The sequence below is a fragment of the Micromys minutus genome, assembly GCF_963924665.1.
Source record: "Micromys minutus genome assembly, chromosome: X".
NCBI lineage: Eukaryota > Metazoa > Chordata > Mammalia > Rodentia > Muridae > Micromys > Micromys minutus.
Window position 1 is genome coordinate 100,711,688 of NC_137970.1, and position 12,441 is coordinate 100,724,128.

General features: G+C 41.7%; 1 protein-coding gene across 2 annotated transcripts in view; it reads left to right on the forward strand.

Moving 5' to 3' along the window:
- The window catches only part of OCRL (OCRL inositol polyphosphate-5-phosphatase), a 48,097-nt gene extending 36,030 nt beyond the window's left edge, over window positions 1-12,067 (forward strand). Inside the window, exons 18-23 of one of the 2 annotated variants that reach the window (XM_080909999.1) lie at window positions 3,307-3,330; window positions 6,738-6,854; window positions 7,684-7,768; window positions 8,392-8,519; window positions 9,403-9,514; window positions 9,725-12,067. In XM_080909999.1, the coding sequence (XP_080766125.1) occupies window positions 3,307-3,330; window positions 6,738-6,854; window positions 7,684-7,768; window positions 8,392-8,519; window positions 9,403-9,514; window positions 9,725-9,849 (591 nt within the window). In that variant the 3' untranslated portion in view covers window positions 9,850-12,067. The remainder of the gene's footprint in view (window positions 1-3,306; window positions 3,331-6,737; window positions 6,855-7,683; window positions 7,769-8,391; window positions 8,520-9,402; window positions 9,515-9,724) is intronic. The other variant, XM_080910000.1, reaches the window with a different exon arrangement.
- Window positions 12,068-12,441: the final 374 nt, after the last annotated feature.

The window sequence follows — 12,441 nt, forward strand, 5'->3', positions numbered from 1 at the left end:
CATGTTTATCATGTGTCATATCACTCCAGGGAAGAAGTAACCTTTTTTAGTGGAGGTTAACTGACTTTTCTAGTTCCAAAATTCAGGCTAGGATGGGTTTAAGTGTAATTTACATTTGTTTTCTTTAGGCCTACATCCAGAGAAGTAAACTCACTGTACTTTTTTTTCTTTTTATACTTTTAAATGTGTGTGACATACATGTACAGTTTTGTGTGTGCACATGCGTGCATGTGAAGCCCTGTTCCTTGATGTTGAAAATCATCTTTTGTTTGTCACCTTACTCATTGAGGTGATTTCTCAGATAAACCCAGATCTCAGTGATATGGCTAGTCTTCCTACCCAGCTTACTCTGAGGATCTCTTATTTCCCCAAGGCTAGAAGTACAGATGGACCACCACATCCACTCAGCGTTTTCCGGGGTTCTGGGGATCCAGACTCTATCCCACTTGTGTAGCAGGTGAATTAACCACTGAACTGTCATCACAGCCACCAAAGAAATAAACTCTGCATGCCAATTTGCTGCCTTTTCATTAGCATTAGCAGTCCTTTTGGATTCCTCTTTTATAGTGTCCTCCTTTTTCCATTCCTCAGGTTTGCAGTATTGGGGGTGGAACCCAGTACCTCATTCATACCAGACAATCATTCCACTACTAAAAGACATTGTCTGTCCACTAAGTTAAGATATATATAGTGTGTTGGTCAGGACAACTCTTAGGAGTGGCTTCTATCTATTCACCTTGTGGGATCTAGGGATTGAACTGGGTCTGTATACATATACCTCCAACAAGTGAGCCATCTCCCAGGCCCCATAATAGTACATAAATTGATCCATTGACTAATATAGCTTGTGGATGCACAGCCAGGCTCACTTACGGAAGTTGGAGGACAATTTTGTGGGGTTGATTCTTTTACTCCACTGTGTGAGTTCCAGAGATTTAACTTAAGTCGTCCGTCAAGCTTGGAGGCAAACTGGCTAACTGTTTCATGGGCCACCGTGCTAGTGTTAAGGGGTTTCTTTTCTCCTGCCTGATGGATGTTGATATCCATTTCATGTTTCCCTTTGTTTCTGAACATCATTTTCTCCCATTTGGGTCTGCTAGCTTAAACATTCTGTACTACTGCTCAGCAGGGGTGATTTTTGTCCTTGCTCCTCAGTGCCTGCTGCAGACAATGCAGACATATTGTCACTCAGTGTCACATTCTGTTTCTCACTGTTCTCTCAACATTCTCTAGTTAATCATGCTTCCCACAAACAAGGTGAGGAAGTTCCTCTTAGTCACCTTGTCATTTAACGTTTCTGTGCATTTCTTTCTTTCTGCCTCACCCACCTTTTCTTAGAGCATAGATCTTGCTATATTGTCCAGCCGGGCCCCGAACTCACTCAGCATTCATGGGAACTTCCTGAGTAATTTCATAACAAGCCTATACCACTGTGCCTGGCTTACTTCCACTATCCTGTCCCCAAAATCCTGTGGATTAAGGGCTTAGATGTGACCATTTGCCCATCATGCATACAGCTCTGGGTCCTAATGCCAGCTTTAAAAAAAGTTTGTTTTTTTTTTTTTTGCTTTTTTTGTTTTTAAGGACTAGTAGCTGTGTATTGGGAACTTTTACATATGAATTAGAAGAATATCAGGTTGTAAATTCTAAAACCAATGAAGACTCAGATTCTATTGGAAACCAGGGTTAGGAACCAACCACATCTTTCTCCTTTATTTGTCCTTAACTGTCACCACCCTCCCAGGTGTTTGGCATAGCTCTTTGTACTGGTAGATGCTCAGCATTCAAAGGAAACTTCTTTCAGGGTCTGGATTGATACCATAGCACACAAACTCCCTGCTTCATTTTGCTTGCTATACCACGAGCATGTACTCACCAGAGGTCAGAGGTAAAGTCTGTCAGATTTATTAACAAGTGTTTCTAAATTTAATAAAAGGTTATAATACAGACGTTGTTAAATTAGATTGTTGACACTCAGAACTAACTTCATGTTTGAAAGTATCATAAGGATTTTTCAGTGGTCTGTAATAAGATCAGGAAGAAACCAGTTGAGAGTCTCTGGGGCTGAGACTCTTCCTGGCTTTAGATTGCTTCATTGTCCCTAGGAGGAAAACATTTTACGTGCTTCGGAGATGAAGACACTGGGACAGTACAACATTGGGTAAATTGCCTGGGCTCTCTACCAAGTCAGTAAGAGGCAGAAGGAGGACATGTAACCAGGCCTGTCTATCTGTGCATAAACCATGCTGCCTTGCGAATAACATTTCTAACTCTCCTTAGCTGATGATAGAAGTATTCTCACAGCCTTTCCCGGCCTCTCTATCTAGAAAGCACTTATGTTGTCCTCTCTGAGTTCTCTAAGAGATTATGGTGATAATAGATGGGGCTAGTCAGACCCAGGTTCCAATCCTGATTCTGTCATTTACTACCTATGATGTATGACCTTGGGCAAATAATTAACCTCTCAAAGCCTCAGTTTCTTCATCTGTAAAATGGGAATAATGCTTCACATTGATGTGCAGATAAAGTGGCATTGTATATACATCCTTTGCATGGTTACATGGTAGAAATTCCCCTGGTGGTGGTCATGGTATGGCTGCTGCTCTCCGTCTCATTGGCTGTAAAGAGTGCAGAAATAACGAGGTCATTGAAAGCACTATTGCCCCTGCTTCTCCCTTGTCTTTTATATCCACTAGGAAAATAGAGGAACTGATGGAAACCCTGATCCACAAAGTTCTGAGATAAAGTCCAGTTACATTCCAGTCAGTCTGGGTGGGTACAGGGTAAGAGAAAAAGCTCAAGGAGGCTCTTGGAGACTTGGGAGGCTAGCTGGGATAAGAATGGGAGAGGAAGAAGTATATGGAAGTAAAAGTAGAAACAGACAAGAAGTATTCCCACTTCTGAATATACACTCTCAGACCCGAAGCTGAGTTCTTCATTGGAAGCAACCGTAGGATAAGGTAAGAACTGCGCTTCCCAGTAGATGAACAGAGAGAGAGATGCAGCACCAGGCTTGACTGGGGCCACAGGCAGCTTCCGGAGGGTTCTGCCTATAGTCAAGACCTAGAGAAGGGCATTTTGTTAGTGATAATCTTAGTGAATTGTTATGTATACTAGGTATGAAAAGAACTTGGCCTGTAGGAAACGGGTTTCATTTTCAGTGTTCAACTTTGAAGGATTCAGAGCTGTTTAGAACCTATGTGTCTAGCAAGCTAGCAAGACCTAATACTGAGCTGTTTCTAATACTGTGAATTAACTCTGATCATTGTCTATCTGCCAATGACTTTTCTCCTGCTCTGCTCTCAGGAAGAAGACAGCTTCCTAGAAAAGGTAATTCAATCCAATGGTGGTAACGAAGGTTTCCTTGTGCTTGCTTAACACTTAACTGTGGTCCCTGGAAATTGTCCCTAGGCATTCTCATATCAGAGGCCTCTGACTCGGTGAGAATTTCCTAATAACCACTGATGTCCTGCAAGGTGTCTTGAAGTATGTTCAAAATATAGGAACAATGTTGACACATCTGACAAGTTGTTGATATTCTGTGTGTAAAAGAAATGAAACTCGAAGGTACATTTTCTTTTACTTTTTGAGACAGGGTCTCCTGTATTAATGGCTAGCCTTAAATTCATTAGGTAGCAAAAAGGGACCTTAATTTTTTCATCCTCCTGGCTCCACCTCCCCAGTGCTGAGATTACAGTACCCCTGGTTTTAATCAGTCCTGGGAATCAATCTTGGGCCTTGTGATCCCTAGCCACTAGTGTATTTGTTTATGTGTGCATGAATGTGCACACTAAAGTATGTTGCAAGGGATGAAACACAGGGCCTCACACATGCTAGGCAAACTCACAACCATTGAGCTATACTCAACATCACTTGGCTTTTTTTTTTAATTTGCAGACAAGTGTTGTACCACCAAACTACATCTCTAGCTCAGATTTGTCTTGATAGGCCTTATTTGAAAACTCATGAGTTGGACAGTACTATTCAGCTGCTCCTACTTTCGATGGTAGTAAAGCCAAAAATAAAATGGTAGTTCTGTTGCATTAAGAGTGATTTGAAAGCTTGGGAGATGACCCAGGCAATAAAGTATTTGCTATGTAACCATGAGGGCCTAAGTTAAGATTTCCTAGTAAGTTAAACAAAAAAGCTAGATGCAGTAACACACATCTATAACCCCAGTGCTGGGAAACAGACCCCTGGAGCTCCCTGGACAGCCAGTCTAACAAAATCAGTTACCTCCATGTTCATTGAGAGCCTGTCTCAAAAAAAATGGGATGGAGACAGATAGAGGAAGATATCTGGTATCAACCCCTGGCCTGCATGCACACACACATATATATACATACACATGGACCACACACAAAACAAAGACGTGATTTGGGACTCCTTAATAATAGTGGTTAAGTACCCAGAGAATGTCCAGATATAGTCAAGAAGCAGAGCAAAGAGTAGACTTGTGGAGCTACGTAAAAATCATAAATCATCTTATCTAGCTGTCTGTTTTTCAACAGAGAAAGGTATTTTCTGTGTTGTAACAGGCAAGGCTCAAAGCCCAGAAAAGTAGAAAATGCTATAAAAAGTCCCACTGCTCATGAGCAGCAGAATGTAAGGGGCAGGTACTATTTTCTGACTATTCAGCCCTTCTGTAATGTCTCATGACCTCTTTCCTCCTCAGCTGGAGAGGCCAGGCTCTCCTCAGGGCTGCCAAATGCAGAGGAAAGAGCTGGACAGACATTCCACAGCACTTTGATCGTGTTTGAGAGACCTCTCCATTGGCTGGAGTTGAATGCACTTTGAAAGTGAAGCTGCTTTAACCATTAACATTAAGATTACAAAGTGAAGGCTCATAAGGCAAAGAGTGTGTCCTGTTGAAAGAAGGCAGAGGGTCTTGGTTCTCTTTTGAACATCAGGAATTCACAATAATGTACAGAACATTTTTTGTAAATATTCTTCCCCCATTTTCTTTTCTAGAAAAAAAAAATGTATCTTTTTCTAGACTTCAGAGCCACAAGTGTGACATTTCTGATTATCACACATGAATCTGGAAGTGGATAATAGATGCTGTATATAACCTACTGACATTTTATTAACCTTTTAAACTACTAAGGCTTAAGACATCTTTGCTTCTTAGCTCTTTTCTGTTAAGGGCAGTCCATGTTCTGTCTATTCAGCTTAAACAGTGCCTTGTGTTGTCTTAATGCCTCAGTACAGGACAAACCTTCAGTTGGATGTCAGATTTTTTTTAAAGTATTTGATGAATAATTTATATATGGTAAGTTTGGAAGCATCTGCTAAAGAATCTGTACATGTGTTCCATTTGGTCCAGCAAGCTAGTAGGATGCATTATAAAGTTTTGGGGCTCAGATATCAGATGGATGCCTGCAGGTAATACATACAGCCAGAATGAAATCAGTGAGTGGGCCACCAATAGAAGTTACAGCAACTGTATAGAATGTGAATATCAAGGCATAGCATCCCAGGGAAAGAAAGCAAAGAAATGTGAAATTAGATATGTAGAGAGATTTGAAATGGTAACCGATGATCACTACCCCCTTCTCCTTATTCCCTGAGAAGGGTGCAACGACTTAGAAAGTTCATCAGTGCTTATTGAAGAATGCCATGTTAGAAAGATACCTGGGTGTACTGGAGTATGTGTGGTGTCTGCCAACATACTGATACAGGAGGGTTTTTCTTTCCCTTGGAGCTACATGGCTGGAGGTTATAGATAGAACAATGTCAGGCAAGAATTTCTGAAAGTTAACAATATATAATGTATAGCTTAGAGGTGGCAAAAGGAAGAGGATGCTAAAAACTGACCATGGGTTTCTCCACTGGGGTTCTTCTGGAGGCTGCCTTCAGATGCCCTTTAGCCTATTTTAGATGTATAATTTTTCATATTCTTTACATTTGAAACTATAAACCTAAGATAAATTAACATATTTCTTTTTGAGTGTTGGGAGATAGTTGAATTTATTTTACACATTGAATTTAGTTATTTGTCTGGTATGTGTCACCTCTAGATTTTTGTCTTATATTCTTTCAGAAGACTCTGTCAACAGAAAGGTATATAAGACAAATAATGGCCCCTAAAAGGTTTTTGCTGAGCTATTAATATAGACAATAACTTTTGGAAGCAGACCCTTGAATTTTCATTCTAGCTCTTTGGCTGCTATATTCCATGTTATTACTTTTAAATCTTGGGGCTTATGATTAGAAACTTGAATCAAGCTTAAAGTATGTGAATCTAATGTGCAGAGTTATCTTTAATTTCTGAGAGCCAAAGCAATTAAGTTAAAGAAACAATAAGAACTCCCAGTAGTACTTATGATAAGACCTGAAGGAAGAGTTGGTGTAGAAGAAACTGAAACCTAAGTATAAATACGATCCTTCAGGGTGCTATATTAACAATTGTGATTTCATGGTCCAGCTACTGGCCATGCCTAGACTATACTATGACTGTATTATATTCTCACTTCAGAATATGGAATACTTCCACAGGATTCACACGATAAACACAGATGAAATGCTTACTAATTGAATAAAGCGTTTTGGGAAAGAGATTGTTTTAACTACTGCAATCATTACTGAGTGCCTTCTAAACATGCATGTCTCTTGTGAGGAAAAAAAGGCTTAAAGCTTAAGAGACAAAGATCACATTGTATCCACTTGAGAAGATTTTGAAGATTTAATTCTTTATTCTGAGGCCCCGTTGATTCTAATCCCTTTTCATCTGTTAGGAGAAATCCCTTCTGCAGATGGTCCCCTTGGATGAAGGTACCAGTGAGCGACCCCTTCAAGTCCCCAAAGAGATCTGGCTTCTAGTAGATCATTTGTTCAAATATGCATGTCACCAGGTAAGTGAAAGAAAAGCTTCCCTGAAACTGCAGCCTCCCTGTGGCAGCACCGTCAGACCACGAAAGCATACAAGCTAAGCTAACTCCAAGTACTCCCTTGAGTCTGAGGGCAGAGGCAAGAGCAGAACTGAGAATGCCTATGGTTTTTTTATATGCTTTGCCCTGGACCTGGATGCTCAATCCAGTCTAATGCCTATTTTGGCTACCCTGTAGCCAGTTAGCCAGTTGCAAATTTTAAAATTGAAACAAACTTCAAGCCCATTTCTTTAACAGAATACTGAGTTTTCTTTCAAATCCTACACTGAAACCCTAGCTACTCCCAACTCATTCCTTCAATTAAAAAAAAAAAAAAAAACCAAAAACAAAAACTTTCTTTGACCAAATTGAAGGGTAATGTTCTCAGATCTACTAAGAGCAATCTAACTCAGAAACCAAGCTGTATCATGGATATGCCATTCACACCTTTCCCTTCATCCGATTCTGTCCACATTTGTCAATGGCTATACTTGTGCAGGGAACACTCTGTTTTCTAGAGGCTCAGTGGTGCACTGCTGGGCTTCTTGATCTGGTCATCTAGTTCCTTGCTTTATCAAATAGAGACTGAAATGTCATTTTCTGACAGGTCATTTTCTTGCTTGAAATAAAATTTCATGTGGGTTATAGAAATGCTAAGGGAAAGCAATACTACATCTCTACTTCCTTCCCTAACTGTTAATACATGTACCACCCTTCAGTTTTTGTCCTGTTGCTCTCCCAGTTTCTGAGCAAGCTCAGAACTTGAAGGGATGGCTGTCTTGCCTTGCTCTCTTCATTCGTACTTCTTTGGTAGGAGGACTTGTTCCAAACCCCTGGAATGCAAGAGGAGTTACAGCAGATCATTGATTGTCTAGATACCAGCATTCCTGAGATAATTCGTATCCTTTCTGCGCAAGGCTTAGGAATATGGACAGATACTTGGCCAAAGTATTTTCTCACCTGTATTTGGTGCTTGTGTTTCTACACTGATATTTGTCATTGCCTTATTATAAGATAGTCGGTGACTATCCAATTGTTTTCTCAAGACCTTCCAGAAACTATTAGTCTCCCTTTGTGTCAAAACTCAGACTAAGAGGAATCAAGGGGGGGTAACAACAAGTTCTGATGAGCATGGGCCGCAGGAGCCCAACACCAGTGCTGTCCTCCTTGAGCCAGTGGGTCGCTCCTGCTATCCTTCCCACCCATGCTCTATCAGTAGGGCAGTAAGAAGAATGAGAGGAAACACTGGCAACTAGCTTATAATCCGTCCAGTGGACCCTGTCATGTGCAGGCTACGCTTGCCAAGTCTCTCTAGTTTTAGTGAACCCTCCCAAGGGAATGGCAAATTCTGTACCAACTCAACTGCAGAGCACCAGGACCGTTGTCAGAGCCCAGTCAGGAGCAGTGTGTGCTGAAAGAGAAGAGAAAAACCATCCCAGTAGGGGCTTGAGGAAGGGAGCCAGTCAGGTCTCTGTGTGGCTTTTTTTCTGGGTTCCTCTTCCTTTAACTCAAGGTAATTCAGCTGGTAGTAACCATTCTGTGGCTGAGGCACTGCTCATTTTCCTGGAAGCCCTGCCAGAGCCAGTCATCTGCTATGAGCTGTATCAGCGATGTCTTGACTCTGCTCATGATCCTCGGATCTGCAAACAGGTGAGTTTCAGTGCCATGAGGATATGCCCACAGCAGGTTCTCCCATAGGAAAAAAGCTGTATGATAGATTGAGCCTGGATCAGTTATTTGTGATAGGACACCATAGTTAAAAGTTCAAATCCTTGAGGGAGCCAGTGAGGTGGTTCAGTGAGTAAAGGTACTTGCCACCAAGCCTGTTGACCTAAGTTTGATCCCGAGAACACAAGTGATGGAAGAAAAAAATAATCAACTTCCAGTAGTTGTTCTCTGATCTCCACATGTGCACTGCCCCTCCCCTGACACACTAAATAAATAAAGTTGTATTTAGTATGACTTTTTAATTATATTCAAATGTTTTCTATTTGATTAGTTGGCCTATCTCTGTTAACAGAAAACATAGTGAGGTGGATGCCTCTCACCCTGCGGTGAGACTGGCAAGCTGAATTGTAAGTGCAGTTCTAGTTGTCATTACATGAAAGAGTAGGTGACACTTGGGATCCTCCTCCTCCTCCTTTCCTTCTTCATCTGTTTTATCTTGCAAAGATGTTGGTCTACAATGGCTGAAACTAGCTCTGAATCACATTAGTGATTAGTAGGAGGTACCCATCATTGCCAAGTGGCATTGTTGAGAAAAACAAGTTGACTGATACCTCTGCTGTTTGGGGGAAAAGGAAAACTAACAGATGAACACTTTCATTCTGGTAAGGCACTGTGTGAACATAACTCTGTGCTACCTGCTTGGCAGAGTCATTGAATAGAGAGAAACCAAACCAATCTTACTCCAGAGTTATAATTGGGCAGGTAAAATACTGTTCGGTTGTTTGCAGATTGTTCTTATGGGAGCTGTAGATTCTTGTTCCCTATGAGTCATTTACCTTACTACACACTCCTCTCTAAAACACAGGTAATTTCCCAGCTTCCAAGGTGCCATAGAAATGTTTTCCGCTACTTGATGGCATTCCTTCGTGAGCTCTTAAAATTCTCTGATTACAACAATGTCAGCACCAACATGATCGGTAAGGGTACTTCCTGAGAAAGTCTGTGTGGAGTGCTTGTTGAAAAGAATTGGTATGCACTGTGCATAATGTATACCATGTTTGATGTTTGGGAACACAAGAGTCCCTTCCCTCCTACTATTCTTGTTCCCTGCACCCCAAAACAAACCTTGAGGTTTTGCTTAGGTCATATCTGATTGGGCTTCCCCTTTTCTTTCTCCCACCCTCTAGCTACTCTATTTACTAGCCTTCTCCTAAGGCCTCCACCAAACCTCATGGCAAGACAGACTCCAAGTGACCGCCAGCGTGCCATCCAGTTTCTCCTGGTCTTCCTGCTTGGGAGCGAGGAAGATTAAGTCTTTTCCTATCTGAGATTCTAGAGGAGGAAGATCTTGGTCTACGAGTATTTCAGGATGATTTGAAAAGTCATGACACAAAAAGGGTCTATTGTAGGATCTTACATGCTGTTAATAATACAAAGGGAAGTGTTTCCTAATCCTTCCTTACCATATCCTACACAGCAAAATCCTTTTAGACATATATTGCCAAGCCAAAGTTACCATATTTTGGTGTTTGTGTTTACTCTTTGTAAAGCAAAGAGGTCTGTATTTACACACCTTTTTCTAAGGGTATGGTTTTTGCCCGGCTTCCCAGTCCTTGTGATTATCTTTAATACACTAGGCCTGGACTGAGAGGAGTTCCCGTTCTAAGCCTACAAGCACTACTTGCTATAGCTCAGACTTGTCTTCAGTCCTTCGTACAATGCACTTTGGACCCACCCTCTCCTCATGTCGCTACTTTGCACACTTCCTCCATTTATGCTATCACTTTGAAGGAAGCCTGAATGAGGCTAGTGACTCCATGGGTGTCCTGAACAGTGAAGTTCACTGTCTACGTGTGATTGTTACATGCGTTTGTGCATTTCTACTACATTAATGTCTATGTGTCACTGTAATATTGGCCTTCTCGTGGAGCCACACTTGGTGGAACCATATTCCCTTGTCTCAGACCATGTTTAGTCATGTAATTTTATGGACTGTAGAGATGGCATCCCACTGATGTGAGAAACATCACAACAGTGAGGAAAGCACTGTGAGTATGGTAGAGCGAAAATGTTCCTGCTTCCCACTCCCTTTTCCCCATCCACACTAAACATAAGGAGCAATCCTGCATGTCAGGGTGCCCTTATCCCCCACTAGAAACCTACTTCCTGAATAATGTTTGCATCACAGTCAAAAGAGGAGTCTGTGTACCTCAAGGGAGGCCCCATGAAGCTGTCCTCACCCTCCAAACCAAGTATTGAGGGTAACCCTCAGAACCCATTCTCCTGTCTTCTGAAGTATCGGGGAAAGACATTGGCCTCTCTCAACAAGGCTGACTCAGGCTCCACATCTGCCTCCTTCAAGCAAAGATTTAAAAGACTGCCCTTGGCTCCTTGACACTATATCCAGTGCTGTGTAAGAGAGACTGGTCCGTGGGACCAGCCACACATGTTACCTCTTCCTCTTGAAACAACTCTAAGGTTTTCATTTTATTCAAGCTTTGTGGGACAGACAAACTTTTAAAAAAAAATAATTTGTTGACTGACAAACCAGCTGTCAGCTTCTGGCTGCAAAACTGCCTGGTGAAATTGACTTGCTTGGTTTCATTCACCAAAACAACCCAAGTCGTCTCATTCTTGCCTGTGTACAGTCTTGGGTACTGATTTCATCATCCAAGATGATCAGTAGCATCTTGTACCATCCAAGGAGAGAGCCAGGGAAACATCCACCATCAAATAGTTTTCCAGCTCCCTCATCTCTTCAAAATTGAGTTCTTGGGAGAACAAAAGGTATGTATCCTGCAATAGACCGGTTAAGCCATTAAATAATTGGGAGTTAGAAATCAGAGTCCAAGTATTGGTGCCAGCTCACTGAAGATCTGATTTGGTCGACAGTTGATTAATGGAAGACTGAGAGCAGAAGAATGTTGTCATGTCCATTAGGCCAGAAAGTAATCACTGAAGAGGCAGATGACAGGAGCTGGAGCAAGGTGGTCCACAGGGAAATGCCTCTCCTGTGCCCATTTTATAATTCCTTGCCAACCTTGGGTCTTTGGATGAGCAAGGATATGGTTAGTTGGGGCTCTGTGGAGCATGTACGTAGTGCCCTTCCTTCATCAGGTCAAAGCACCAAGTTGCTTCACTGCCTCATCCTTTTGTCCAGCTTGGCCTGGGATGTATATAGGGTTGAGGGTTTTAGACAATCTCCAGGTAGGGGATACAAACCAGATCAGATGGAAGAACCTGCTTCCCTATCCTGCCTATCCTGCACCTCAACCTCTTAATTCCTAATTCCTCCAAGGTACTATTTCATAGTTCTGAATTAAGGATGTCAGATCCAACCGGAAGGGAAAGACTCTGCGCCTAGTATCTCTGGGAAGAAACGATTCCAATATAATGGGTGATACTGCATTAGTTTCCCTTTCTGATTCTTAATCTGTAGTTCTTTGTTATATTTCACACAAAAAAATGTTTCAGTCACTACGCAAAGCTGCTAGTGGGATTCTGTATTTTGTGTCATCTTTTTTATTATAATTTATTGCAATTTTATGAATAAATATATGTTGTGTGAAAACACATTGTGATCTGAGTGAAAAGGAACTGAAGAGGGGAGATTTAATGTCACTTGGTCTCACTTGACTCTTTTGTAGTCCCTGTCCAACCATACCTGTACTTGTCACTACCCAGCCTACAGAGAAATACCATTTAAAATTTTGGGGCTGGGCTGTAACTTCATCCTAGAGTGCTTACTTAACATTCACAATGCCTTGGATTTGATCCCTCGGCACCAGGACCACAAAAGAATGTTTTTCTGGGCTGGTGAGATGATCCCATGGGTAAAGGTACTTGCCATCAAAGCTGAGTTCAAGTCCCAGCAGCCACATGGTAGAAGGATGGAACTGACTCC